The sequence below is a fragment of the Haliotis cracherodii genome, unplaced genomic scaffold, assembly GCF_022045235.1.
Source record: "Haliotis cracherodii isolate W230 unplaced genomic scaffold, xgHalCrac1.p SCAF_11, whole genome shotgun sequence".
NCBI lineage: Eukaryota > Metazoa > Mollusca > Gastropoda > Lepetellida > Haliotidae > Haliotis > Haliotis cracherodii.
In genome coordinates, this window is record NW_027266266.1 from 18,154,906 (window position 1) to 18,182,796 (window position 27,891).

The following is a 27,891-nucleotide window of genomic DNA, read 5'->3' on the forward strand; positions in this document are numbered from 1 at the left end:
GATCTATTTATTGTCTTTGGTGGTAATTTATACAGCCCATGCGTGCTAGGTTTGTGAGCACCATACCCGTGCTCGTGGGTTTCACCAAAGTGGTAAACGTCTGTTACCTGCATCACTTTGGGCTTTCCTCCCACATTAAGCTGACATGCCGTGATATAACTGGAATACTGTTAAATGGCGGTAAGCCCAACTCACTCACTCACTCGAAAGTAAAAAACATGATGACTGATATTTCTGTCTATTTCTGGCGGGATGCCATACGAAACACTGAAAATGAGTCATGAGAACTGTCAGCCACATTCCGGACGTTAGAGGGAGCAACCCATGCATGTCAGTTTATGAGGAGTGCAAGCTATTCACCACTGGCTGAGCATTGTGTTTGCTCGTAATTATACGATCATGTTACCAAGTACAAGGACTCTGCCATTCACTATAGCGCTCAAATGAATTCTTTATTTGGATCTTCCTGTGACGCTAATAATTTTAGCAAACAAAATTGTTTTTGCATCCGGTCCAGGGATTTTATAATTACTTTCATAGTTGTTAATATATCCACTTCGTACTGCCATTGATAGGAAGCCTCAGAGCGTTGTCATTTCATTTAGTATCATTATGAAGTTAGGTTGGAGTGGAAGGGATGTCGACTTAAGACCTAATTCATCATTAGATCTACCTCACCAGAGAAGAGAAGGGCTGAGAAAAAAACATTTTTTTATTGTGGCCTTAGACGGCTTTGATTACATGCCATGACTCATGAAATGAACACCTGTCACCGAGTATTGAAACCAAGTTGTCATATGACATAATGATCTATAGAACGCCTAATACATACGTGTATAAAGGCCCGGGCGAGGCGTCAGTCATACAGTCAGTAACGTCGGCGATCTGCTCAGAAGCAAGATGAAATCGGCTACGTTGTTGATGCTGCTGTTCGTCTGTATTGTTCCTATAACAGGTAGGCAAAGGTTCATCAACATCACATTACGAGATCACCACGTTCTTAAGCTTTTGATCGCTGAATGAATAAGAAGAGAGTCATGAAATGTAGTACAACATTTCATAAAGTGAAGCTCTCTCCTCACTAATTGAAGTTTTATTGCATATTTCTGTTATTGCTAAATTATATGACGCTTCTGTATAGACCTCTGTAATTGTATTTTTTTTCTATCTGCATTTTACAAATTTTAATCATATGTACAATTTTATTACCGTTATATAATTGAAAATATCTTCAATCAGTTTCCAAATGTCCACAATTTTTCACCATAGAATATACATGTATTTATCAATAAACAAACAGGGGAACGGTAAAGTCGTTTTCTAATTTGACGATCAATGAGGTTTCAAAGATGTTTACTTGGCGAGCTGGCCAAGGCAAAACTTTGACATTACTGACCTAAAGGGCACCGTCAATACTTCACGAGTTGTATACACTAGGTTCCCCCATCTGCTATAGGGGCACCGTCAATACTTCACGGGTTTTGTACACTAGGTTCCCCCATCTGCTATAGGGGCACCGTCAATACTTCACGAGTTGTATACACTAGGTCCCTTCATCTGCTGTAGGGACACCATCAATACTTCACGGGTTGTGTACAGTAGGTTCCCTCATCTGCTATAGGGGCACCGTCAATACTTCACGGGCTGTGTACACTAGGTCCCTTCATCTGCTGTAGGGACACCGTCAATACTTCACGGGTTGTGTACACTAGGTCCCTTTATCTGCTGTAGGGACACAGTCAATACTTCACGGGTTGTGTACAGTAGGTTCCCCCATCTGCTATAGGGGCACCGTCAATACTTCACGGGTTGTGTACACTAGGTTCCCCCATCTGCTATAGGGGCACCGTCAATACTTCACGGGTTGTGTACACTAGGTCCCTTCATCTGCTGTAGGGACACCATCAATACTTCACGGGTTGTGTACACTAGGCCCCTTCATCTGCTGTAGGGACACCGTCAATACTTCACGGGTTGTGTACACTAGGTTCACCCATCGGTTGTAGGGACACCGTATTGTCATTAATTCACAAGTTGTAAACACAAACTCCCCCCATCTTTGAACTGTAGTGTATACAAACCCGGAAAATATCTACGATGCTATTGGGGAAGCCTTCGGAGATTTAAGATTTATCTTTTATGTCCATTGTTTTCAGCAGGACGAGTCAAGAAAGAATCAGGTAAGTATACATTTCCATTTATAGTGCATTCTGATCGCGCTCGGCTCGAATGGACTCTCGGCGCAGATAGGAACCCATTTTGAAACGTGCACGTGTTGTGCACGATCAGTGCAAGTGACAATCATATGACAAGATCCAAACGTGCTACACAACATTATATAACTTTAAAAAAACGACCGTCATATTTCAAGGTCTCTCCTATTTTGGAAGTAAACAAAACATTAGTAGTAGGAATCTAATTTATATAAGGACATGGCTCCATTATGACAGGCTCCGCTATCATTCAAATTAAGACAAGAGATAGTATTGGATGAAATGGTCGCGGATGTAGAGGTACTGGTGGACTGCAGAAATGAGCTTAACCCCTGTTAAGCGACCCTAACTGCAGCAACCGCTGCCCTGCAACAACCGTTGCCAAGCAACCCATGCTGCTTACCGATGCAGCATCCGCTGCCCCGCAACTACCGTTGCCAAGCAACCCATGTTGCTTACCAATGTAGCGCCCGCTGCCCTGCAACTAACGTTGCCAAGCAACCCATGTTGATATGCAGCTAGTGCTGCCAGGCAAGTACATTGCCAAACCATGAGCGAGGGCAACTATTGTTGCCAAGCTGACCATCCGCTGTAAAGCGGACACTAAGCCATCTGCTGTAAAGCCGAATGGATAAATTGGTTCCTGTTGTAAAGCGGGCAACCCTATCCTAAATAATTTATAATTTTGGATGTATCCCAAGACGCCAAATGTAACTTGTAATGCAGTCCACCAGCACCAGCACCAGCACATTTCATTCATGACAACATCATTATATACAAACATTCTGCTCCAGTAAAGTTCCGCCAAATTGACAACTGCAAAGCTTGAATAACTTGGAATTAAGGATAACGGGATGGGTGGGTGGGTGCAACAAACTATAGATGAATGCCCGAAATTAACTATGTGTTGTACGGCTGAAAGCTGGAGAGCAAGTGCTGCGTGAGCTGATGTCACGCTACAAAAGGTCATAGAAAATATAAACAAACGCTCCTTTACCGGACGTGCCAAGAGCGAATCTAGGCCAGAGACGTTGGCACCATGCAAATCAGCACGTAGCCGCACGGAATGAAGGTATTTAGCGATAATAATATTAGCAACTGTGCCAAGCCTAACATAAAGGCATTTAGTTCTAATCTCTAAATGCTATTAATTTAATGCCCGATGAATATTCATGAGCCTAGTGTTATGCTAATACACATGCATGACGTCACAATGTGAACGGATTCATTATGCATGAATGGTAAGGATGCAAAGAATGCAACCTTTGTTAAAATGGCCCAGACAAGGATTTTTTTAGGAATGCCAGCTATTTGGAGCACGTATCCCTTATTCCACACGACTTCAGAACTTGTCTGACTCGTTGATAGTATGATAAAGTTTACTTCAATTTACTTGCCTCAACCCTATACTGTGATATACCACCGCTAATGGTCTTATAGAAATAACCGCCCCCTTACGGTAACCCACATATAAGTTACAGTACCCTGTTTAGAGATATTAGGTTAGTATGTACTTTGAAAATAAATGTGGGCCCCCGACCGACATCCGGCTGTATGAATGGACGGGTCACTCCTTGTGCTGACTGACCTAGATGGGAGCATTACCTCAGATATCCATTATCCTTGCGTGAATATTGGCTGCCACTTTGTGAGACTTTTTCACGATGCGGGTCACCTGTGTTGAAAAAATGTTTTAACATTTTGAAACTTGTTTCGATGTAAACTATTCACTTCGCTTGAATGAATTGGAATGTCGCTCTGAATAGTTTATCCCAAATTCCAAGTTTTCTCTTTATGTTGAATGGCTGAGCGAAGTGGAATGTCACTCTGAATAGATTATCTGAAACACATTCTCTGAGGGGCTGAGGGGCGGTCAGATAGCCTAGTTGTTAAAGCGTTCGCTCGTCACGCCGAAGACCCGACATGGGTACAATGTGTGAAGATCATTTCTGGTGTCCCCCGCCGTGATATTGCTGGAATATTGCTAAAGGCGGCGTAAAACCATACTCACTCACTCTCTAGATTGAAGTGGTAACCAGCCATGCACGAAGCCGTTTCACCATTTTGTAAATTTTCGTTTCTAAATAGCCCTGCGGCATAGTATTTCACACATTTACAAATTTCTATATAACATATAGACATAACAAACAAACAAATGTGTGTTCCATAACAAAAGTAGTTGTTTTCAAAGCACATGTTTTAAAACTAATATGTGTTAAAGTTGGTTGATGACGTGTTGTCACAAAAGATTGAGAGTACAGTGTGTCAGTCACAACTAATAAAGACTAACAACGTCCAACAATTCAATGTTTTTCTCCTATTGGTAGTCTTGGTCACTCATTTCATCACCAGCTTTATCACATTCAGTGTCACTTTCTTCCTTTGTCATATCGACATGGGATAGAATGTCTTTCATGACTGGCTACATGAGAACTTGAATTTTGTCTTTGATCACTGTTTGATCTGTGGTAGGATTCATGTCACTCAGTCTATCTAGTTTTGAACGAAACAACGGTGCCTCTGAGAAATAGGCAGTAAATTTGAGGATAGATTTCATTGTATTGGAAAACATGTCTTCCCAAGTTTTTTCAATTTCTTATTAGTCTCTGATTTTCCTTGCTCTCGATACTTTTGCCGTTTAAGTTTCATGTCCTCTCGATATATATTATACACACGAGCCCACACACGTTGTAGGCCGACTTCTTGCCATTCATTTCCAGTTGGGTTATGTGCAGTTTGGTCTCTGCCTCCTTTCTGGATAGGTACGTCTTCATTGTCGACGTTGCTGTCCTCGTCATACGTTTTCTTAACGACTTCCATTTCTTCTCGGGGCGCCACATCCTGATATGATGCTGTAGGTCTTGCATGTTGCCTACTAAGACTCCACAATCGGTACAAGCAGTAGCCATGACGTGGGAACAAGTGTCGTCGTCAGAAGAGTCGCTTGTTATGTCATCAAAATTATCACCCTTGAAGTTCTGTCTTGTATGAACGTTTGCCTCACGTGCCGATGTGGTGGTGTTATGTTGGCGAGATTTTCCATACATCTGAGTGCTACTTGGTTGAAAATCAGCGCTTTTACAGCACTGTTGTTGCGGGTGAAATCGGGTTGTGTTGACGGGTTTGTCTCCTTTTTGTTCAGTCATTGTGAAATTATTAGGTTGTAGTCATTCCTTTTCACTAGTGTAAGGTCTTAGGTCTACAGTTAGATTTCCATAAGTGCTTTGCACTGCTTCGTTGTGTACTGACATGAAGTTATCTGAGTTTTGAGGATAAATGCGTCTGGCAAATAAGTTCACCTGTTGTCTATTGACTGGAGAATTGAATAAAGTGACATGAGAGTTCACAGCAATGTCACATGGTTCTTTACCTCTAGGAAACAGGTTTTGCAATAACAGAACATTAATCACATTTTTGTAATGGGAGGTTCGTGTAAACAGTTGAGATTTATCATGTTTTGTTTCGGGTTTCAAGTCATCTAAAACAATCATGTTGTTCCGGGCATAAAAAAAATGTTCATCCTGTAGATTGGAAGGAATGCCTTTGATAAAAGTTACATATGGTATAGTTTTACTAATAGTATTTATGATAAAGAGGGTGCTACTCAGTGTAACGTCATATGATGTTGTTAGGTATTGGTTTGAGGAGTCCTCTTTTCAGTATCTGATAAGGGTTAAACGATACACCGATATTCCGATGCATCGCGATACTTGACCCACGACACAATATACGATAAACGTGGGCCCATTTATTGATACGCCACGATACGGAACGCAAATCTCAAGTACAGGGTTTCCTCGCTATTGTGCCTTTCAATAAACCGCTAACTTGGTTATAGCGCGCTCTATCACATGGCTCCCAAAAACGTACTTACATTTTTAATAAGCTCAGGTTTTACACTGACTGATGTTTTTCCCCATCTTATAAAACATTATCAGCTGATCACCACAAGCACATAGCACCGAAAATACCTGTCAGCAAATCCGAACTGAAGTACGCAATTCAATACCAATTTTATACTATCTTGTTATTAAAACGTGTTCATTGTATATCTGGACTTGTGTTTGTAATATATTTTATTAATTGTATTCAAAATTTCATTTAATATTGTTTTCATTAAGCTATGTGAAATCATGTGCGAAGAACTTCAACAAAGGTAACACGATATTGGAAATATTATTCCTGATAAAACAATAATTTCAGATACAATTTCTTCGACCATTGCATTAAAATTCTTTGAAGTTGTACATTAATTATTTTCTTGTGTTTCAACTTTGAATTGTTTTGAAGGAAAGTTAGAGAAAGTTCAGCTTCAGTAGTCTTGTTATTATAAAATAATTTTGACTGTTCCAAAATCATGAAAGGTTCAATCTTGACATGCTGTAAGTCTTATTTTTTTTATCATTGCGTATCGCGACCTTCCAATATCGTTGCAGCCCTAGTATCTGATAAACAAACATGGTCTTTCTACAACCACTTGGCCCAACCAAGACCACATTAGAAGGAATAGAAACATTGAATGGCATAGCAGTATTATGTATCTGGTGAAGGGGTATGTGAGGGGGGGGGGGGTAGTTAGGGGGGGGGGGGGGGGGTTGAGGAAGAGGAGGAGGAGGGTAAAGGGCCTGATGCATCTGTCTTCTGTGTGTCATCCTATTATCATATCTGGAAAAGTGTTTCCTACATTCTGGACAAGATGTTGACTCCATGGTGACTACTGTGACATTGCGTCGCAATAAGATGTGTCTACTATTTAGGATGGTGCTGGTTGTGGTAGTGGCAGATGAACAGTTGTCTTATGTCTGAGCATGGCATGGGAACTCAAAATTAACTTCTACACGCAGAGCATGGTACCTCCTACTCTTTGTTGCCTTTCAGATGGTTTCCCCCAGTATTATTACGTCTTTTCATCTGATCATTGATCCTCTGAAGGACAGACTGCATCAAAGATTTTACTTTAATTGTAGCTTATTCTCAGGTTGTATTCACTTCTTCTTTGTTTGGTCTTCTTCGTGGTATTTCTATTCTGTTTAACATTTTCATTTGCTTGTCTTTTTAGTTTGGGCGTACACTAGTTGCAAATATATATATCTCGGGGCAGATAACTGCACTTGTCAGCCATGTCAATCTTAAGACGTCCTCCCCTCACAGCATCTTCCGCTGAAAATATTTTGAATTTTGTTTTCCATGTTTTAAAGCCTGTAGTCGTTAGAAAACATGAGTATGTGTAAGCAGATGAAATAGTTTATATCTCAATACATGACAGAAACACAGGAATTTATGCTAACAGTTTATTGAATACAATGGGCATTTGAAATAAGGTGGCGTCTCAAATACGTCCAAACACGATGGTTAAGCTTCCTTAAGTCTTTCTCAGTCTGTACAGACATTATGGATCAACAAATATATGATAAGCAACAATCACAAAACAATCAGACACTGATCAGAAGAGTATTTTATTCATGTAAACATTTGTTCTAATTGCAGCATTTATACAACACACGTCTTTAACTGGTCAATTCATTTTGCTGTCTTAAATTGTTCATTACGATAATCTGTACATTGATATTGACATATGGTGAATATTGACAGGTGTGTTGAAGAGGGGTTGTCTCGAACCAGTTAAATCCAATTTTCAATCACGTGTTTATGATTTACCTCAGACATGCCCATGTTAAAGAACTGATAGACTTTGTCTTGTTCAGACAAGTCATGATAAGTGTGAACTTGTTCTCCTTCTCCGTCAAACATACAACCAACGCAGAATTCAGTAGACAAACGCTTGAGGATTTTACTGAGTTCCAAACTGTAACACAATGTGAGCAAGGATTTAGTATACTGGATCACACAAACAGCTTCCACTTCATCCGCTACAACTTTCTCAGGACGTATTTTCTTGACGATGATCCGCTTGGTTGCTTCCACGTCGTCATGGAACTTGGTCTTCGCATCTAGCACACATTGGTCTCTGTCTTTAAACTATTGGGGGAATTGTACAACAACTGTTTCGTTGAGGTGGTCGGCTGCTCGCAACACATATTTCCACGTAGAAAAGGTGACCTAACACTGTCCCACTTCCATTGGTTAAACTGTCTAACATGTTTACCCTGTCGTTTCTGCTCTGCAGGTGATGAACTTCTTAAAATCTCCTCGGCTGCGTCCCAATCTTCAAATGTCACTGCTTTGCTGTACATGTAAAAATGTTCAGCACAGTTATTTTTTTTATCATCGATATGAATGACAGTAGCGTAGTGTTGACTGAATGGAGATAAGTTAAAACAATACGAACCTATCTGCTATCATTGTTGCCATGATGAGACGTTCACACACACACACACACCATACCACACCACACCACACCACACCACACCGCACCACACCACACACCACACACCACACCACACACACACACACACTCTCTCTCTCTCTCTCTCACACAAACACACACACACACACAGACAGACCTTTTCCCAACTCAACTCGGCAGTTGAAAATGGAAAGACAAACGAATGTACGCATGCATTATATCAAGAAGAAGTTATATATTCATTGGCTGTTGAAAGGGAAAAGTGAGCTGATTGATTAGATAACCTTTTGGCATCATGTCTATAATTGATAGAATGATTGGTTCTGTTTTATTAAGGTGAACAGAGATAGGCTACGCTAAGTAGAGAAGGGTGTTAACACATGTCCACGTTCTTCCATGAAAAGGTGACATTTCATTTGCTGACGACCATTCTAGTATGTATCTGAAGGAATCTACCCCGACTACATTTCAAAAAGCTGGCATTCCTAAAGTATTCCTCCCCTGAGCCATTTTAACAAAGGCCGCATTTTTCACATTCTTAACATGCACGCATGATGACTCCGTTCTCATTGTGACGTCATGCATGTCTATTAGCATAACACTTGGCTCATGAATATTCATAGGGCGCCTTCCACGGAAGGCACTGAAGGTATTAAAATCCTACTACTAACATTTATTTATAAGGAAGCATTATAAATATGTTATAATAACTAACTTATTTCATGATATGGTTTCAACAGAAATCTTATTCTGCATTAAACTTATCACAGAAAGCATCCTCCGTTTACAAAGACTTACCCGTCGCTTTGGCGATGCATCTATTTTCAACGCACCACATGTGCTATCGCGTGGGAAATTCATTTCATGACGTCATACTTTTCACGTAAGGTAAAGTCTTTCCCACGTCCCATGCATGTATGTAAGTTTTCTGGGTGTGTATGTAACTACACTTTCCTCCATGTCAGAATGTTGAGGTCTGATTGGTTCACGTGATCTTGATAAACACTGGGTGAGCCAGAAAATGAATCGATTATACCCCGCCACGAAGAAAACAGGATGCATGTGGCAGCCAGTTCTAAGACTGTGGAGAAGAGGGATAGGTGAGGCAGCGCCCACAGTTATAGCCTATAGTGGAACGGTCCGAATTGGATTGCTCTCGTCACAGGCCGCAGAGATTGCCAGTATTTCATGCGGGACTTAGTAGTTTTCGTACATAACGCAAAAAGCAACGGCTGCACGTTGTTTTCGAGTCAATGAAAGTCACGTGACACAGCAAAAGTTAACATTAGCTAAATCGAAAATTTTCAATCCGTTTCAATTCCCTATAATGACAGATTAAAAGATGTCGGCAAGATAAATTCGTTGTAGCAGTATCACTCGGGACATCTGTGCTTCTAAGCATGCCCCGTGAGGTTCCGGCTCGTGGTAAAAAACCTAACACGGGACGCATAAAACCACAAATACCCAGAGCGATACTGCTGCATCTCATAATGCGTGTACTTGTGCGTTTCTGCGTGATTTTGGTAGCTAGGATTAGTCACTGATTCTAAAAATAATTATGGTAGTCTATTTTCTTCGTGCATCCATTCTCATTGTTACACTGAATTGTATTTTTTAATTTCTTTATTTCTATGACAAAAGTATTTGATGTTTTAAGATATCGATGTTTTTAATATTGTATTTGTTTCGGTCTACCTGTTTATGTCCCGATGTATGCTGCTGCCTCCTCATCTGACGTGTGTTGGAGGAATCGCAGTTTACACTTAAAGAACGTCCGTACATTGAATCCATTGCGCTTTTATCAGCAACAAGAATATTATATGAATACACTATGCTATTTAGAAAGCGGTCAAATGTGACAAATGTTATATTTGGGATAACACTTTCTGAGTAAAGTACAGATTCTAGTACTTTGTTGGGTTGAGTCCAGTCCGGGATTCGAACCCATACTGCAAGAGTGAGGCACCTAATCGTCAGCGATCTAACCCACTCAGCCATCAAGGCTTCAACAAAATGAAAGTTCGACAACTAGTAGTCTAGATCACGTACTTCGTGTACCCTTCTGACAAGTGAAAATTGGCACGGTTCCCATGGCCGAAAGCTGTGAATACACTATGCCATTTAAATGTGACAAATGTGACAAATGTTATATTTGGGATAACACGTTCTGAGTAAAGTACAGATTCTAGTACTTTTTGGGGTTGAGTCCCTTCCGGGATTCGAACGCACATTGCAAGAGTGAGGCACCTAATTACAAATGCGAATGACAAAGCAGCAGTGTTTTGTTATCATTTAGTAATTTAGTAAGTTAAGTAAATAAAGTCTGGTAGAGGACATGGACGATTTCGTTCAAACGAGCTTTTCCTTCAGCAATCAATACGTGGCAAAATTCTTCTTTCTACCGGGGGCACGGGTGGCCCAGTCGCTGTGCCACAGATTCGCTATGCAGAGTTGCGTCCCTTGGGCACGCCAGAAACCTATGATTGTGGGTTCGAATCCCGGTTCGCCCCAATTATGTTTCTTGGTTTGTCAGCACCATACCCGTGCTCGTGGGTTTCATCGAAGTGGTAAACGTCTGAGACCTGCATCACTTCGGGCTTTCCTCCCACATTAAGCTGACACGGCCTAATATAACTGTAATAGTGTTAAAAGCGGCGTTAAATCCAACTCACTCACTCACTCAAACATTGGGTATGTAAATGGTGGTGGAATACACCTATAAGCACCCCTCATACACAGAGGCCGTGGTAAAGTGCTCACGCTATCAACCTCATCGCCACTGACCGCTGTGATGTGGTAAGTGAGTCAGTGACTATGGTTTTATGCCGTCTTTAGCAATACTTCGGCAATATCAGGCTGGACGTATCAAGGGCTTAATCACCTTGTATCCGTGTGGATAATATTCGGCCTGTTGAACCACTAGTCTGTCCCACTTCTCAGCTGTTATAGCGGAATAAATATTTATATTAAAAAATATATATGTATTTTGAATAGGGCGACAATGCTGCAAAATGCATTCTACCAGGTCACATGGATAACCTAGTGGTTAAAGCCTTCGCTCTTCACGCTGAAGGCCCAGGTTCGAATCTTTACATGTATAAAATGTATGAAGCCCATTTGTGGTGCCCCCGCCGTGACACCGAAGGAATATGATTAAAGCGGCGAAAAAACATACTCACTCAGTTCACGGGAAGCCCATTCGCCTAAGGGGCCTCGATTCGCTGTGCAGAGTTGCGTCCCTTGGGTACGCCGGAAACCTATGATTGTGGGTTCGAATCCCGGTTCGCCCCGATTATGTTTCTAGGTTTGTCAGCACCACACCCGTGCTCGTGGGTTTCATCGAAGTGGTAAACGTCTTGCACCTGCATCACTTCCGGCTTTCCTCCCACATTAAGCTGACACGCCCTGATATAATTGTAATAGTGTTAAAAACGGCGTTAAACCCTACTCACTCACTGACTCAGTGTTGGGCCAACTCAGTAGTATGTCTTAATGTGGGAAAAGTATTCAACCAAATACCAAATCAAAATTCAAATCAACATTTAAAACAGTAGTTTCACCGCTGTCACTGTCCAATGTTGAAATGTGTAATGTTCTCCCCAGGACTGTTCTGCGTGAATTGCTGCGGACCGCCGCCATGTTGCAACTACTGCGGTAAGAATTTATGTGCTGTTTATTTACCCATCACATCTACTTACACGCGGGAATCGTGTTGAGGTTATTTGTCTGCTTGACTTCAGATTACCCTATCTGCATAAACATTGTTTCCCGTCACCAAACATATTTGTTCGCTGGATTTCTTAAATGATTATGAGGGAAACAATTGTATGTCTTGAAGCAAAGTCCGAATACATATTCTATTTCGAACAATAATCTCACCAAGTAAGAGTATGAATACAGTGACCACTCCTTGTCTATATGACGGCGGTCTGTAAATAAACGAGTCTGGACCAGACAATCCAGTGATTGACATCATGAGCATCGATCCACGCAATTGGGATAAGATGACATGCATCAACCATGTCAGCGAGTCTGACCACCCGATCCCTTTAGTCGCCTCATACGACAAGCAAAGTCACCTTTTACGGCAAGCACGGGTTGCTGAAGACCTATTCTACCCCGCATCTTCACGGGTCCCAAGTTATGTATGAATACAGAAACCTCTCCTCGTCTGGGGACAGATCCTAAGATACAAACTGAACTGCCGGGCAAAAGAAGGTATACACTGCGTTTGGTGGTGACTAAAAATGAACCAAACAAGAAATGGTTATTCGATGGAGATGTATTTTATACGGGTATCATAGGCGAACTTACATGCATCATATCATTGAGTACCCACAACAGCTGACGAGGACATGACGTCTCAGAGAACACGAGGGATGAAATTTCACAGTCATGGTTGTTTGTTGTGACGCCGCACTCTGCAATATTCAAGCTATACGACGGCTGTAAATAATCTAGTCTGGACCAGGCAATCCAGTGATTGACATCATGAGCATCGATCTACGATCCCGTTGGTCGCCTCTTACGACAAGCACAGTCGCCTTTTACAACAAGCATGGATTGCTGAAGACCTATTCTAATCCAGATCTTCACGTTGTTCACAGTAATGAGAAGAGTGCAGCAAGTATTGTCATGATCAGTTTGGGTTGGTCCACAGACAACATATATCATCAATATATCACCACGAGCACCAGCGCACGCCGTCTCATCGATGTCGTCAGCCGCCTGATGATTGTCCATGGGAATCCGTTGCCACTCGTCCTCCGCGCAGCTTCCAGCTGTTGATGGTTCTGTGGTGGATGAGGGCGCCTCCTGATCCGACGATCCAGATGATGCCACAATTGTTCAATTGGGTTTAAGTCTGACGAGCGAAATGGCCCTGGAAGAACGGCGACGTTGCGCGCAACCAAGATGTCCTGGACGCCCCTTGCATCTTTTGGCCAAGCGGCCAAGGACTGTTTTCTGTTTTTATTGGCGAGGAAATGGTAACATCACGGACGGTGAGGTTGCCACTGATGATGACAAGCCCTGTCCTTTAGTTGAAATAAATCCCTGCCACCATATGAATGCACGTCCTTGTCGCGGCCTAATACCATCCGTTACCCCCTGCGCCTCGAGAACGATTTGAATCGTAATGGAAAAAGCAGTTAAAAGCACTCTCTGTCAGCATTGTATTGTCCTTGCCAAGTGTTGTCTTGTGTGCTTCCAGTACAATCGCCTCACGATGGTTGCATGTGTACGGTTTTACTCTGGGAATGGTTGGCACCTATCTGCCGCATGCCTACGACCGTCTCTCTCTGTTGTGCAGTTTAAACATGGCATATCCTGTGTGATTTTTCATTACCTGTGATGTTTTGGCAACGATCAATTACATGTTATACCATTTCTGCACGTGCATTTGTTCAGAGCCCGAAAATGGATTTTAGCTATTTTTTACTGTTTCGTGTGCATCTGTCAAACTATTTAAAATCCATATTTTTAGTGTATACTTTCTTTTCCTCGGAGGTTTATATTAAATTTACCTACTTTAAAACGTGGTACATCCCGTCACAGTTCAAAGTTGTATTTCTACCTCTTCTTCCTCTCAGGTCGGAAGAAGAGGTCCTCCCAGTCTTTACTGGCTGACGCGCTTTTGGGGAAGAGAGCCAAAGCCTTGCAGCAGCCCGAGGGAATGGACAAATTCTAAGAAAAACCGTAAGTCATCCCAGCTGGAACCTTATCTGAAATATTACAATGAGCGCTTATGCGAATATTTTTTTCGCCAGGCCTTCCAACAAGGCGCTTTTTTCTGAATCTCCATCAAACCCACTTCAATCTCATCATTTGCACAAATCTACATCTATCAACTACCATATCTACCCACTACCACATCCTACCAATCTACCCACTACCACATTCTCCCTATCTACATAAATGTACCCACATCACATCCTCCTCATCTACCCACTACCACATCCTCCCCATCTACCCACTACCACATCCTCCCTATCTACCCACTACCACATACCCCCCATCTACTCACTAACACAATCTCCCAATCTATCCAATACCACAATCTCCCTATATACCCACAATCACAATCTACCCACTTCAATCTCATCGTTTGCACAAATCTACCCACTACAATAATCTCGCTCATCCACCCAAACCCCATTCTCCTCATCTACCAACTACCATATCCTCCTCACCTACCTGCTACCACATCCTCCTCACCTACCTGCTACCACATCCTCCTCACCTACCCACTACCGCATCCTCCTCACCTACCTGCTACCACATCCTCCTCACCTACCCACTACCACATCCTCCTCACCTACCTGCTACCACATCCTCTTCACCTACCTGCTACCACATCCTCCTCACCTACCCACTACCGCATCCTCCTCACCTACCCACTACCACATCCTCCTCACCTACCCACTACCACATCCTCCTCACCTACCCACTACCGCATCCTCCTCACCTACCCACTACCACATCCTCCTCACCTACCTGCTACCACATCCTCCTCATCTACCCACTGCCACATCCTCCTCATCTACCTGCTACCACATCCTCCTCACCTACCTGCTACCACATCCTCCTCACCTACCCACTACCACATCCTCCTCATCTACCCACTGCCACATCCCCCTCACCTACCCACTGCCACATCCTCCTCACCTACCCACTACCACACCCTCCTCACCTACCCACTACCACATCCTCTTCACCTACCTGCTACCACATCATCCTCACCTACCTGCTACCACATCCTCCTCACCTACCCACTACCACATCATCCTCACCTACCTGCTACCACATCTTCCTCACCTACCCACTGCCACATCCTCCTCACCTACCTGCTACCGCATCCTCCTCACTTACCCACTACCACATCCTCCTCACCTACCTGCTACCACATCCTCCTCACCTAACACTACCACATCATCCTCACCTACCTGCTACCACATCCTCCTCACCTACCCACTACCACATCCTCCTCACCTACCTGCTACCACATCCTCCTCACCTACCCGCTACCACATCCTCTTCACCTACCTGCTACCACATCCTCCTCACCTACCCACTACCGCATCCTCCTCACCTACCCACTACCACATCCTCCTCACCTACCTGCTACCACATCCTCCTCACCTACCTGCTACCACATCCTCCCCATCTACCCACCACCACATCCTCTTCACCTACCCACTACCACATCCACCACATCTACCCACTACCACATCCTCCCCACCTACTAACTACCACAATCTTCCCCATCTTCTGACTACCAGATTCTCCCTCATCTACCCACTACTACCACTTCCTCCCCATCTGTCTTTTCTTATTGATTGATAATGTTTCATCGTTATCACTTTTTTATGAATAACAATAACATTACAATAATCGTTACTTCTAAACATTTGTAAAACCATCTTATGGTTACAGTTCGAGATCTTACAAGAAACGTAACTAAATATTTAGCTTTATTTTTTTGTTTTCAGGTCAAGCTGTACACTAAATATGCACGGCCCAGACTCCTGACTGTATCTGTACTGAACATCATCAGATGAAATACACATGGTCAGCATTGTGTACCTCTAGCAGTCATCAAAGGTGTTTCGGTTATTTAGCAAATAATGAGTGAATGAGTGAGCTAGCTTAGTTGGGGGGATGCACTTCAAGGGTATATGCACACGAGGGAGGATATTCTCCCCCATACTCTCCTGGCAATAATTCCACTCAACAGCCAAATGCAGCCAGCCAAGGCAGCCAGCCTGACAGAACCCACCAGAATCCGAACACACTTGGTATGCTATGCTAAAGTATGGTATGGTATATGGGTTTAACGGCGACTTGGACCGTGAAAGGCATATTCGCGCCCAACACATCAATATTGTTTAAACAAGATTGGTTGGTTGGTTTGTTTTTAAACGCCGCACTCAGCAATAGTCGAGCTATATAACGGCGGTCTGTAAATAATCGAATCTGGACCATACAAGCCAGTGATTGTTATCATGAGCATCGATCCACGCAATTGGGATCGATGACATGCATCAACCAAGTCAGCGAGTCTGACCACCCGATTCCGTTACGGTAAGCATGGCTTGCTGAAGACCTATTCTACCCCGGATCTCCACGGGTAGTGGAAAAGAAGTGGAAACTGAGTAGTGGAAAAGAAGAGATGAAATAATCTGCGTCGTGATCTTATTTATATATATTAGCCACATTAAGAAACTGTGCACTGAGAAAATATAGATATAAGGGCACACCGTTCATATATGAAATATAGGTTTGAACACAGCAATTATTGGAGACATTCAAACGCTCATGCACGTGCCATGCGATATGACGTCATTGATGGGGGCCTGTGGACGTGCAATGTGTTACTGCACGTGCATCCAATGCAGCTGTACACAGCATGTGCAACTCAAAATTCGTTGTCACTTTGGAAAGCATGATCTGTGGTCATTCAAAAATTCAAAACTTCTCAGGCGCAGACACAAGCATATCACAAGCAAATCATGCCAAGATTGACAGCTGCACAGCGTCATGAAGCCATTGGAATGATCCGAGCGGTAATGTGTCAACAACAGGTGGCAACACATTTCCAATGCCATCGTAACACGACATCGGCATTGGTGAGGCGTTATCAGAACACAAATGACGTTGCCGACCACCCACGTTCAGGACGTCCCCGAGTAACGACGCCAAGACAGGACAGATGGATTCGAGTTACACATCTCCGACACAGGTTCCAAACGGCAGTAACGACGTCCCAGACAATTCCTTGACTGCGCCGTATCCATCCCAACACTGTCAGGAATCGTTTACGTCAGTACGGGATTCGACCACGACGCCCTGCCATACGTCCCATCCTGACACACCGACATCGAGTCAACCGTCTAAGATGGTGTCGAAATCATGTTCGCCAACCTCGAATATGGTTGAGAAATGTCTTTACAGATGAATCGAGGTTCAACATTTCTCACAGTGACGGGCGCCAACGTGTCTACCGGCGTTTGGGAGAACGTTATGCACGCAACTGTATTGTGGAGAGGAATCGTTTTGGAGGTGGCTCTGTGATGATATGGGGTGGGATAACAGCACGGCACCGAACCCCTTTGGTGGTTGTTCAGGGCAATCTCACCGGTGTTGGCTACAGAGATCAGATTCTGAGGCCTGTGGTCATTCCTTTCCTGCAACGTTATGGCCCGGGATTGACATTTCAACAGGACAACGCTCGTCCTCACACGGCTAGGGTCGCAGTGGATTTCCTTCACCATAACAATGTCATGTTACTGCCATGGCCTGCAATTTGTCCAGGGTGCCGTTTCACGAAAGCCTCTTAGCGCTACGACCTCCTAAGCGCTACGACGCGGTTTACGACCCTCTTTAGGATCTCCTTACGACCGTTTCACGAAAGCATCTTAACAACATCGTAAAGTCAGTCTTACACTAGGACGTCGCAAGACCTTACGACATCGTATTTAACATAGCAACGGGACCCGGAAGTGAAAGGGCACCTGTCAATTTGATCGGCTGATGATCGATCGGCATCGTTTTCACATGGAGACAGTTCCCTATACAGAGATTTAAAAGGTAAGCATGGCCTGAAAGCATACTACTATTCAGAAATTGGTCGTAATCATATATTTCCAGAATAAAAGATCAATATTCGGGAGATTATTTGAAGATTAATCTATTTAACTCTTCTTCCTTGAAAATAAGAACGAAGCATGATTAGAGTTACTCCCCCTTTCGGCCAAGCAGACGTCAATCTTGTCCTGCGAGAATATTTAGCATATTATGGACGCATCAACCAATAGCAAAAAGCGGAAAAGAAATTTTGGACCCGGCGAAATTGAAGTACTCTTAACCGGCGTGGAAGCGAATATTGACACACTAAATTCGTCATTCACGAATTCTGTCACAAATGCCTCTAAGAAGAAAATATGGTCAGACATCAATCAAAAGTAAGTCCATGTTTCTCGTGAGACGTTGACAATTGAGTGTACATAAAGCGTCCCTAAAATGTAAATATCAATACCAATAATTGAAAAAGATTTATGTAATAAAACATTATTTCACAAATAATGAAATAGAAAAAGAATCCCACACGATGCTTAGATTTCAAGTAATGCTATGATGAAGCATCAGACCAGGAAACACATGTAAGAGAAAAAGACACAAATAGGAAAATACTTATTCAGATTTGTTTGTCAAAAAAGGCAAATTTAACTGTTTTAGAATCAATGCAAGTGGCACTGCGGCAAGAAACGAGGAGGAGATACGAAAAAAGTGGACAGATCTTAAGGCAGCAGTTAAAAAGGCAGAAAGTGGAAGGAGGGAAAACCAAAGAAAAACCGGTGGGGGGCCACCCCCTGATGAACTCTCCTCAATGGAAAAAAGGGTAAATAAAATATTTCAGTGATACACTTTTTCAGTACATAATGATATGTACTATCATGAAATCACACAAAAGACATAATTTTCTTAGGAATAAATTATCATTTGCTTTTATTCTAGATCCTACAGTTGATTCCTCGATGTGCAGTGGAGGGGATTCCTGGAGGCATTGAATCACCAGGTAATATTGAATATTCAAATGGAAATTGATTTTTCCTGATATCTCACCCAGATCTTCACGGGTCCCATGATATGTACATTCACAAGTATCACATTTGTAACATTTACATAAAGAAACAAAATATTTATTTTCATACAATACATAGGAATTACAAATCATATTACTCAGCTAAAGTCAATGTGGTTGAAGAAGAAAAATTATTAACTAAACATAAATGTGTTTTCTTCAAATATTTCACACATATTGATACTATTTCCAATCAATAATATATCCTGCAATTGTTTCAGTTCCAGATTTTAGGGAGGAATCCAACTGTACTTTTGGCTCAGGGACACAGGCCAAGGAAATAGGTAAAATAAATCATTCACCTGAAAATTTTAAATTTGCACTTGATATTTTTTCATTTACACAGTGGAATAAATAGAGAATCTCACCCAAGTGTCTTTTGATATCAAATATATCCACACGAGTTGATAAAAGTGGGAAAACTTCGAGGCTCGCCGAGGATTTTTTCCACTGTTATCAATGAGTGTTGATATATTTGATATCAAAAGATACAGTGTAGATATCGCTTGATCTCACCCAAGCGATATCTCCTGTGGGAGCCAGTTTTGGGCCATAAAGGTAACTATAGCATTTCTTCACTAAACATACTGAAAACAAAATAAATAAAGCACGTTGCTTAAATGTATACTCTGTTGCATTATTTACATCCTGAGTTAATTACAACTGAATCTCTATTTCAGAAGTAGATATGTGTCTTGGCATGGCTGTTGATGCCTTCGAAAATGACAGCCAAACTGCCCTAACACCAAACTCAGGTAAAATTTATAAATAATAGTAAAACCTTAAAAAGAACTTGTTGTTTATTCTAGATGTACACATTAACATGAAACTAATATAGAAATTAGTGACAATAAATGTCAGAGTTCTGTCAAGTAGGAAATTTTTAACGAATTGGGTAGAAAGAGTGAGCTCAGATTCCTATAAATGTTTCCATGACTAAAAATTTTATAACAAACAAATGCATTATTATTAACGAAATATTCCTATGCTAACATCAATCCAGAAATCCTCACTATCTTTTAATATGTACTGAATTACATGTAAGCCTATCCAATATATCTTACAGAGGCACAGAGCTGTCTTCCAGAACCAGCTTGTAAGTACACTTAAGTTTCCATATTTCTGAAGAAACTTATAATCACATTTATTACATCATGTTTTTTTTATTGTAATACATCAATTGTTAAATGGCTCAGCGATTACTGTTATCCCAACTCTCAATCAGTTCATAGACCATTTACCAGTCATGTTAAAATGCGAAAATATTCATTCACTGTAATCAGTAACAGGAAGTTGTGTTTTGTGAACAGCACTCTCTTTCAGTCATCCTTTCAATGTATATATACATAATGTATAATTATGTTACAGCAGCATCAAACAACCAAGCCACCCCATCCCATAGAGCTACTTGTGGAAATATAAGGAAGAGATTATCACAATCAGTTCAAGGTAAATAATAATATGAACCTTCACTTAACAATTATATTTTAATTAAATAATTCCTTAAATTTTGATATGAAATATCCTTAAGACATAGCTTTATGGTGTCCAAGAGTGAATGACCCAATTAACAAAGTTGTCACACTGAATGGAATAAATAATCTTTGTTTGACAGATAAAGGGGATGACTACATGAAGACCCTGTCCGGGTATGAAGACAGGAAAGGGCAGCTCCTTGAGGGCATTCTGTGTGAGCTGAAGTCCCTCAGAGAGATTCAGCAGGAGAGGCTCAACCTGGAACGAGAAAAAATTCAGTTCATGCAAACCATGGACAGTAACAGCTTGCTGTCTTCAATCATTAAATTTTAAATACATGAACCATAATAATTATTGAAATAAAAGCAGCTTTAATCATTCTAAATAGATCGTGTGTTTTATGTCATACCTGAAAATCTAGACTGGATGAGAAGTCTCCTGATTTGATTTCCATCATCACTAGGGGCCTGCTGATGAGCTGTGTGGTTCTCATCACCTCCTATACCAGTGTCAGGTGTGTCGTGGGGAACTGGAAGTCTTAGGCTTACTGCCAGGTTGTGAAGCTGCATACATGCAGTGATGACAGCTATGCATTTTTCGGGTTCAAATAACAGGCATCCCGAGGATTTGTGCAAGCACCTGTAAAATAAGTTGTGTCTCAGAATCTGACATCACTGGCTACATTAGTAATTACTGTAAATTAACATTAGTCATTCAAGAATACTTTCTTATAGAACCCCAAAATAACATGTATATACTTACCTAAATCTTGATTTGCATACTCCAAAGGCCCTCTCTATGGTGTTGCGGGTACCAATGTGGGCCTCTCCTCACTGGAGTTAGCTGGGTTCAGTACTGGGGTCAGTAGATGCGGTTTACATGCATATCTGTAACAGCATGATGTATTATTTATTTTCAGAGCATGTTTAATTTTCATATAACAAACCTATTCAGAACCATTGTTTTACTTCTTACATGTCATTGTAAACATATACAGGGGAATGATAGTAATTCTTTGACATCTTTATTTTTTTCCTGTTTTCTCTTGCAGTCACCACTCACATATGTTCTACAAAAAATTCAATTTGATCTACTATATAAGCAAAATGGTTGATTGGAAAGGTTTCAGGGTGAGATAATATGTAAGGAATCAGATTTATGGATTGCTTACTTTGATACAGACAAGTCATTATCCATATATAGGCAAGAGAACTCATGTTGAATATCATCAATGTTTTTACCCTGAATCACCAAGCAGCCATCCGTCTGGTTTTTCTTCCTCCAAAGCTCTCTTTAGTGAACAGTTGTTGTAGATGTGGGCATCATGGGTTGCCCCTGGCCACAAGACAACAACATTGGTGAAACTGGAAAACAAATTTAACAATTATCTCTAGCTACTCTTTGCTTATAATAAGGTTTATCGAGATAAGAAATCCCCTTCCTTAGTTATTATTTTAAAAAAGAACATATTATTCATGTTTATTAATTATTATTTTAAAAAAATAATTCAGAATTAGTTTCTACATTATTTCTTTAAACATTGACATGATTATAGAGTAAACCGTTATAAATTTATTACCAAAGTACATAAGGTATGGATTACATTAAGTAGTTAAACTCTATTATCGAGCGCCGCCAATTATTACTTCATAAAGTCTTGGCAAGGCTATGAACAACATTTCCGGTAAAGGGGTCAAGGACGTGTTATTTATAGTTACCGAAGTTTCGCGTCGCACACTGCCTGAACATTGACAGCGTGGTATCCTTTTCGTGATACATAGGCGACCTCGTCTACTTTAGGCCTCTGTATAGGGATGAGAGTGCAGTCAATACATCCAAGAACCTTTGGGAAACCACAGATTTGGTGGAATTCTTCCATAAGTTGTCTGTGCTTGGCCAGTGCTGGAAAATGTATCAGTCGGACGGTACGGAGAATGGCGGACATGGTATCGGCAAGTACTCTGGAAACGCTTGACTTGCTAACTCCGTGAATGTCGCCGATCTCGCTGTAAAGGCCCCCTTTAGCAAAGTATCTCAAGGTACACAACACTTGGACCTCAGTAGATAGTGCACGTGAACGCTGAGTCGGTCGAGACAGTTGTTCATCAACTCGATTCACCAGTTCAATGATGACATGTCTCGGGAATCGATATCGCGAAATCAAATCAATATCATCTAAAACATCTAGTGCCCGACTTCTGTCCCTGAAAACACGTTCTCTCCTGATACCATTTCTGTTAATAATTTCTAAAAGGAATGCATGTGTCGCCATGATGGTTTGAATTTGCGAGGTCCTAACTACATTAGGAGAGCCCTAGGGCTGTCGTAGATTTAGGGTGAATTTACGACGTGGTGTAAACTAAGAGGTTTTTGTGAAACGGCCTTAAAAGTTATGACATGGTTTACGACGTTGTTTAGGAGGTCGTAGCGCTAAGAGGCTTTTGTGAAACGGCACCCAGATCTCTCCCCAATAGAGCACGTGTGGGATGAAATGGAGCGCCGTCTGCGTCGTCTTCCACATCCTCCAGATAACGTCCGTGACTTGGCACAGGATTTGAGGAGGATATGGCAGGCCATTCCCCAGGCCTTCCATGCCCATTTGGTGGACTCCATGCGTCGCCGATGCACTGCTGTGATTCACGCACAGGGTGGTCATACCCGTTATTGACTTTGTGACTTTGTCGTATGACCCCCTGCTCCATTTTGATCTTCTGACGTCATCGTAGCAGATGTTGTTCAGGTCCCGTTGACATTTTCTTATGGTCCGATCATTCAGCTGCTACAGCGTCTTCATCATTTTGTTCTTGCCGTGTTGTACTTCAATCCAGAATATATTTTCTCCGTGCACAGTTTCTTTATGTGGTTAGTATATATATATATATTAAAACAGCAAGTACTCACTATTTCATTTATGAAAAGTAAGAACTAAGTCCATAAGATAACCAGATCAGACAAAAAAGGAAAACTGTTCAAATGGTTTAAAAGTCAGTACACCGTGTGTACAAACAGGGGAGACATCTTTATTAATGACACTGCGGTTAGCTTGTAACCCACAGTGTCCAAGGTGCAGTCTTATAATAATGACTTTCTCACGTTTCTTTCATCGACGAATTGTCCTATTTGTTTTTACAGAAGGACAAATTGAATTCATATGTTTGCCAGTTGAACTGTTGCCAGCTTGTGGTGAATGATTTTGATAAAAGAAACTCGAAGTCGTTTGGTTGGGGTCTGAACTCTGATATTGTTACCTCAGGAAATTGCAAGCCAGTTTTCGAAAGTTGGTCTGCTGTCGCATTTTTCATGCAGCCAAACATAAACTTGAATCCACACAATATCACACGTAATATACATGGAATTCAACAATGTATTCAACTTTAATATTTCATAAACACTGTTGCTTCGTGAACCATTGATACCAGATTCAGTTGCTTTAACAGACGCCATGGAGTCACAAAATATTACTCATGATCATTTTCATTAACCCACCTTAGAGCTTGAAAAATAGATACAGGTTCAGAAGCAGATACTGAGAGATGGTTATTTAGTCTGAACACACTTGAAATGGAAAAATCCGAAATCCAATATGCCCCAGATGTACGTACCATGGCCGAATCCTTTGAGGCATCGGTAAATATGTCTGTGAAGGTGGCCTAATGTTCAGTTATAAAGTCCTGAGATACGGCTTTTGAGACATTCGGGCTCCTTCGTTTGCTAGTGATTGAATTCAGACAAAAACAAAGCCCTGGTTTCAGAAGTGGGTAGAAGAAGGAAATTCTGGTAGCAGGGAGGTGAGGAGGATGTTGTAGTGGGTAGATGAAGGATATTCTGGTAGCAGGGAGATGAGGAGGATGTGGTAGTGGGTAGATGAAGGATATTCTGGTAGCAGGGAGATGAGGAGGATGTGGTAGTGGGTAGATGGGGAGGATGTTGTAGTGGGTAGATGAAGGAGATTCTGGTAGCAGGGAGATTAGGAGGATGTGGTAGTGGGTAGATAGGGAGGATGTGGTAGTGGGTAGATGAAGGAGATTCTGGTAGCAGGGAGATGAGGAGGATGTGGTAGTGGGTAGATGGGGAGGATGTTGTAGTGGGTAGATGAAGGAGATTCTGGTAGCAGGTAGGTGAGGAGCATGTTGTAGTGGGTAGATGAAGGATATTCTGGTAGCAGGGAGATGAGGAGGATGTGGTAGTGGGTAGATGAAGGATATTCTGGTAGCAGGGAGATGAGGAGGATGTGGTAGTGGGTAGATGGGGAGGATGTTGTAGTGTGTAAATGAAGGAGATTCTGGTAGCAGGGAGGTGAGGAGGATGTGGTAGTGGGTAGAAGGGGAGGATGTTGTAGTGGGTAGATGAAGGATATTCTGGTAGCAGGTAGGTGAGGAGATGCAGATCTGGAGGTGAAGAGGAATCAACTGGGTCGCACTGTATTACTCCATGTTTAGACTCAAGTTTCTGAATGCTCAATCCGATAGAGACCTTGCCATGTGAGTTATCGCAAATCGCATCAGCTGAATTATAGTTGGTTACAGATTTGAGTTTCAGAACATATTTGAGAGACATACGTTCACGACTGAGGCCTAGTGGCATTTCTGCACATTCAACCTGGAGAGCTGACAATGGGGTAGCCGCAAATGCCACAAAGCAAATTCGCAAAGCCTCTGACTGAAAGCGGTCAAATTTAGAAAGATGACACTCTGAGGCCGACAATACCTGGCAGCCAAAGTCAATCCTTGATAGTATTAGTGCTTTATATAGCAACAACACTGAGGATTTATCAGCACCACATTTCGTTTTGGCAATGCACTTAAGCATATTTATAACCTTATTACATTTGTTCACAACATGAGATGTGTGAGAATCCCACGTTAGCCTCTGGTCGAAATAAACACCAAGAAATTTAAACTCACGAACATTTTCTATTTTGTGGTCACAAAGACTTAGCTCTAAATAAGTGAAGGAAATTTACGTCTGGTCATCATCATTGCAACATGTTTGAACTGAGAAACCTTAAAACACCACTAAGAACACCAGAGTAATGATGTCTAAGCATTTCTGAATTGATTCAGTAACACATTTGAAATTACCAAAGCGTCTCCAAAAATGATCGATCAATCACCAGCAAACTGTGCTGTATCTATATGTAATGGAAAGTATGTGCTAAAAGACATTTATCATAATATTGAAACATACAGGGCTTATGACACTACCTTGCTGGGTACCATTTTCAATAAAATGTATACGAGAAACGTCCTGTCCAATGCGAACTTGAATAGACCTTTCAGAAAGAAACGGGTGAATCCATCTGAACATGTTGCCTTTTATCCCCAGCTTCTGTTATTTGAAAAGAAGTCCTTGTCTCCAGATCATATCATATGCTTTCTCAATATCAAGGAAGACGAACAACTTGCACTCTTGAATGTATAACGCTTTTCGCGATTCTGTATGGAGCCGGACATGATGATCTGTACATTAACGTCCCTTTCTAAAGCCTCACTGTATACTTGACAGAAGCCTATTCTTCTCAAGAAAATAATGTAGTCGATTTGTGACTAATGTTTGCATAGATTTGAAGTTAGAGAAATTGGTCTACATGTAGCGGGTATTGCTGGACCCTTCCCTGGATTAGGTACTGGGACAATGATGGCATGTGTCTAGGCTTTAGGAATAGTCCCAGAACTCTAACAAACATTGAGCAGATCCAAGATAATGATTACAGCAGAATTAAGCATATGCTTAAATATATCATAAATAAATCATCTGCTCAGTCCAACATAGACGCAGAAATGGCAGGTAAAAATGCGGTTTCATGGGAGTCTTTGACTTCTCGGACCTCCCTCTGGAATTTATCAAAGCTAGTAACTGTTTTAAGTTTTTCGGCAAGTGCATTATCCTATTGAAAGTCGGTCACTATACTGCCCTTTACACCTAAAACAGGCATAGGTCACCGGAGATACTTTAATTCTGGACCAAATAGAAGAAGATACCTTTATAGGAATAGATCTACTTACACTTGAAATATAGTTACGCCAACTACAGCGTTTTCCAGTACGAACGACTCGTTTAAACTCGGCACGTTTCTTTGCGAACACAGCCAGATCACAAGGAAGAGAAGTAACTCTACTCTAGAATTTTTTCCTTGCATTGTTTGCCTTTTCACATTCATCGTTCTACCACCTTTTAGGAATGAAAGAAGACTGCTTATCTGACAATTTGCCAATGGCAGCCTGGGGTATTTCAATAATGTGTGAAATGATGTTGTCATTTGAAACATCAACATCTTCGTTTATTAGTTCAGAAGTAATATGTTGAGACATCAATCAGGAGATGAGTGTGAGCAGCTGACACAATTCGATCTATTTGATCTTCTTTGCTCTTTGCTTTGAAGCCACCAGCAATGACCTCGAACAAAGGTCATTATTATTTGAGGGGAAGTGCCAAGGATAGAAGTCTGAACCAATGGTGGAGCAGCTTTAGCAGCTAGGGGAGTTGACTGGGATTTTTCACTGTTTGATAGATGTATTTGATAGCTACATGAAAAACCAGGAACAACGGGTGGACCAGCAGACGGAACAGCAGATGGAACCTTAGGTGGGTTGGGTGAACGTGTGGACAGTTTCTCCAATGGAACCTTACTAGGTGGAGGAGTGACAACACTGTTGCCTGCTAAAGTAGATGCGTAAGATGTGGGTTGAGTGACCTTGACAAAACGAGTGGCTTTCAGCATATGATACTTCTTTTGCAACTCAAAGTCGCTGAACAGATACTGACTCCTTATATTTCTCACATCCTCGGTAAGCAGCACTTTGATTACCCCACTGTGATGACATATTGAGACACCGTCAGCCTTACAATTTTCAACGTTATGGTCTCCACTGCACCTTGTACATACTGGTGAGGTGAAATGGGGTTTAACGTCGCGTCCAATATTATTGCACTTATAAAGCGACGTGCATGTACGTGTGTGTGTTTATGTGGCTGCTTGTACTAGTCCGGACTGACGCCGATTTATAGTGCTAGCCCACTGAGATACCATGCCGCAGTTTAACATGAATATCCCACTCACAAAAAGCATACTGACTCCGAGCCGACCAGTCCTTGTTTTAGCCCCTTAATGCTGAGCGCCAGACAGGGTAACAAGTACCATCTTTTTAACGTCTTTTGGTATGACGCGGCCGGGGATCGAACCCCGGACCTTCCGCTCTCCGGGCGGACGCTCTACCACTAGACCCCGGAGGCGGTCTTGTACAAACTGGAGT

General features: G+C 41.8%; 2 protein-coding genes and 1 pseudogene across 2 annotated transcripts; 2 read left to right on the forward strand and 1 right to left on the reverse strand.

Moving 5' to 3' along the window:
- The first annotated feature begins 837 nt into the window (after positions 1-837).
- On the forward strand, positions 838-16,109 carry LOC139455500 (uncharacterized). The gene is made up of 5 exons (XM_071237049.1): positions 838-955; positions 2,157-2,180; positions 12,124-12,174; positions 14,112-14,217; positions 16,011-16,109. Exons 1-4 carry the CDS (start codon positions 901-903, stop codon positions 14,207-14,209), a joined length of 228 nt encoding a protein of 75 aa, XP_071093150.1. The 5' UTR covers positions 838-900; the 3' UTR covers positions 14,210-14,217; positions 16,011-16,109.
- Positions 16,110-18,512: 2,403 nt separating this feature from the next.
- LOC139454901 (uncharacterized) lies at positions 18,513-20,971 on the forward strand. The gene is made up of 7 exons (XM_071236510.1): positions 18,513-18,919; positions 19,036-19,096; positions 19,384-19,446; positions 19,843-19,917; positions 20,229-20,258; positions 20,531-20,611; positions 20,778-20,971. Exons 1-7 carry the CDS (start codon positions 18,908-18,910, stop codon positions 20,969-20,971), a joined length of 516 nt encoding a protein of 171 aa, XP_071092611.1. The 5' UTR covers positions 18,513-18,907.
- A 65-nt stretch (positions 20,972-21,036) lies between these two features.
- On the reverse strand, positions 21,037-22,527 carry LOC139454902 (putative nuclease HARBI1; annotated as a pseudogene).
- Positions 22,528-27,891: the final 5,364 nt, after the last annotated feature.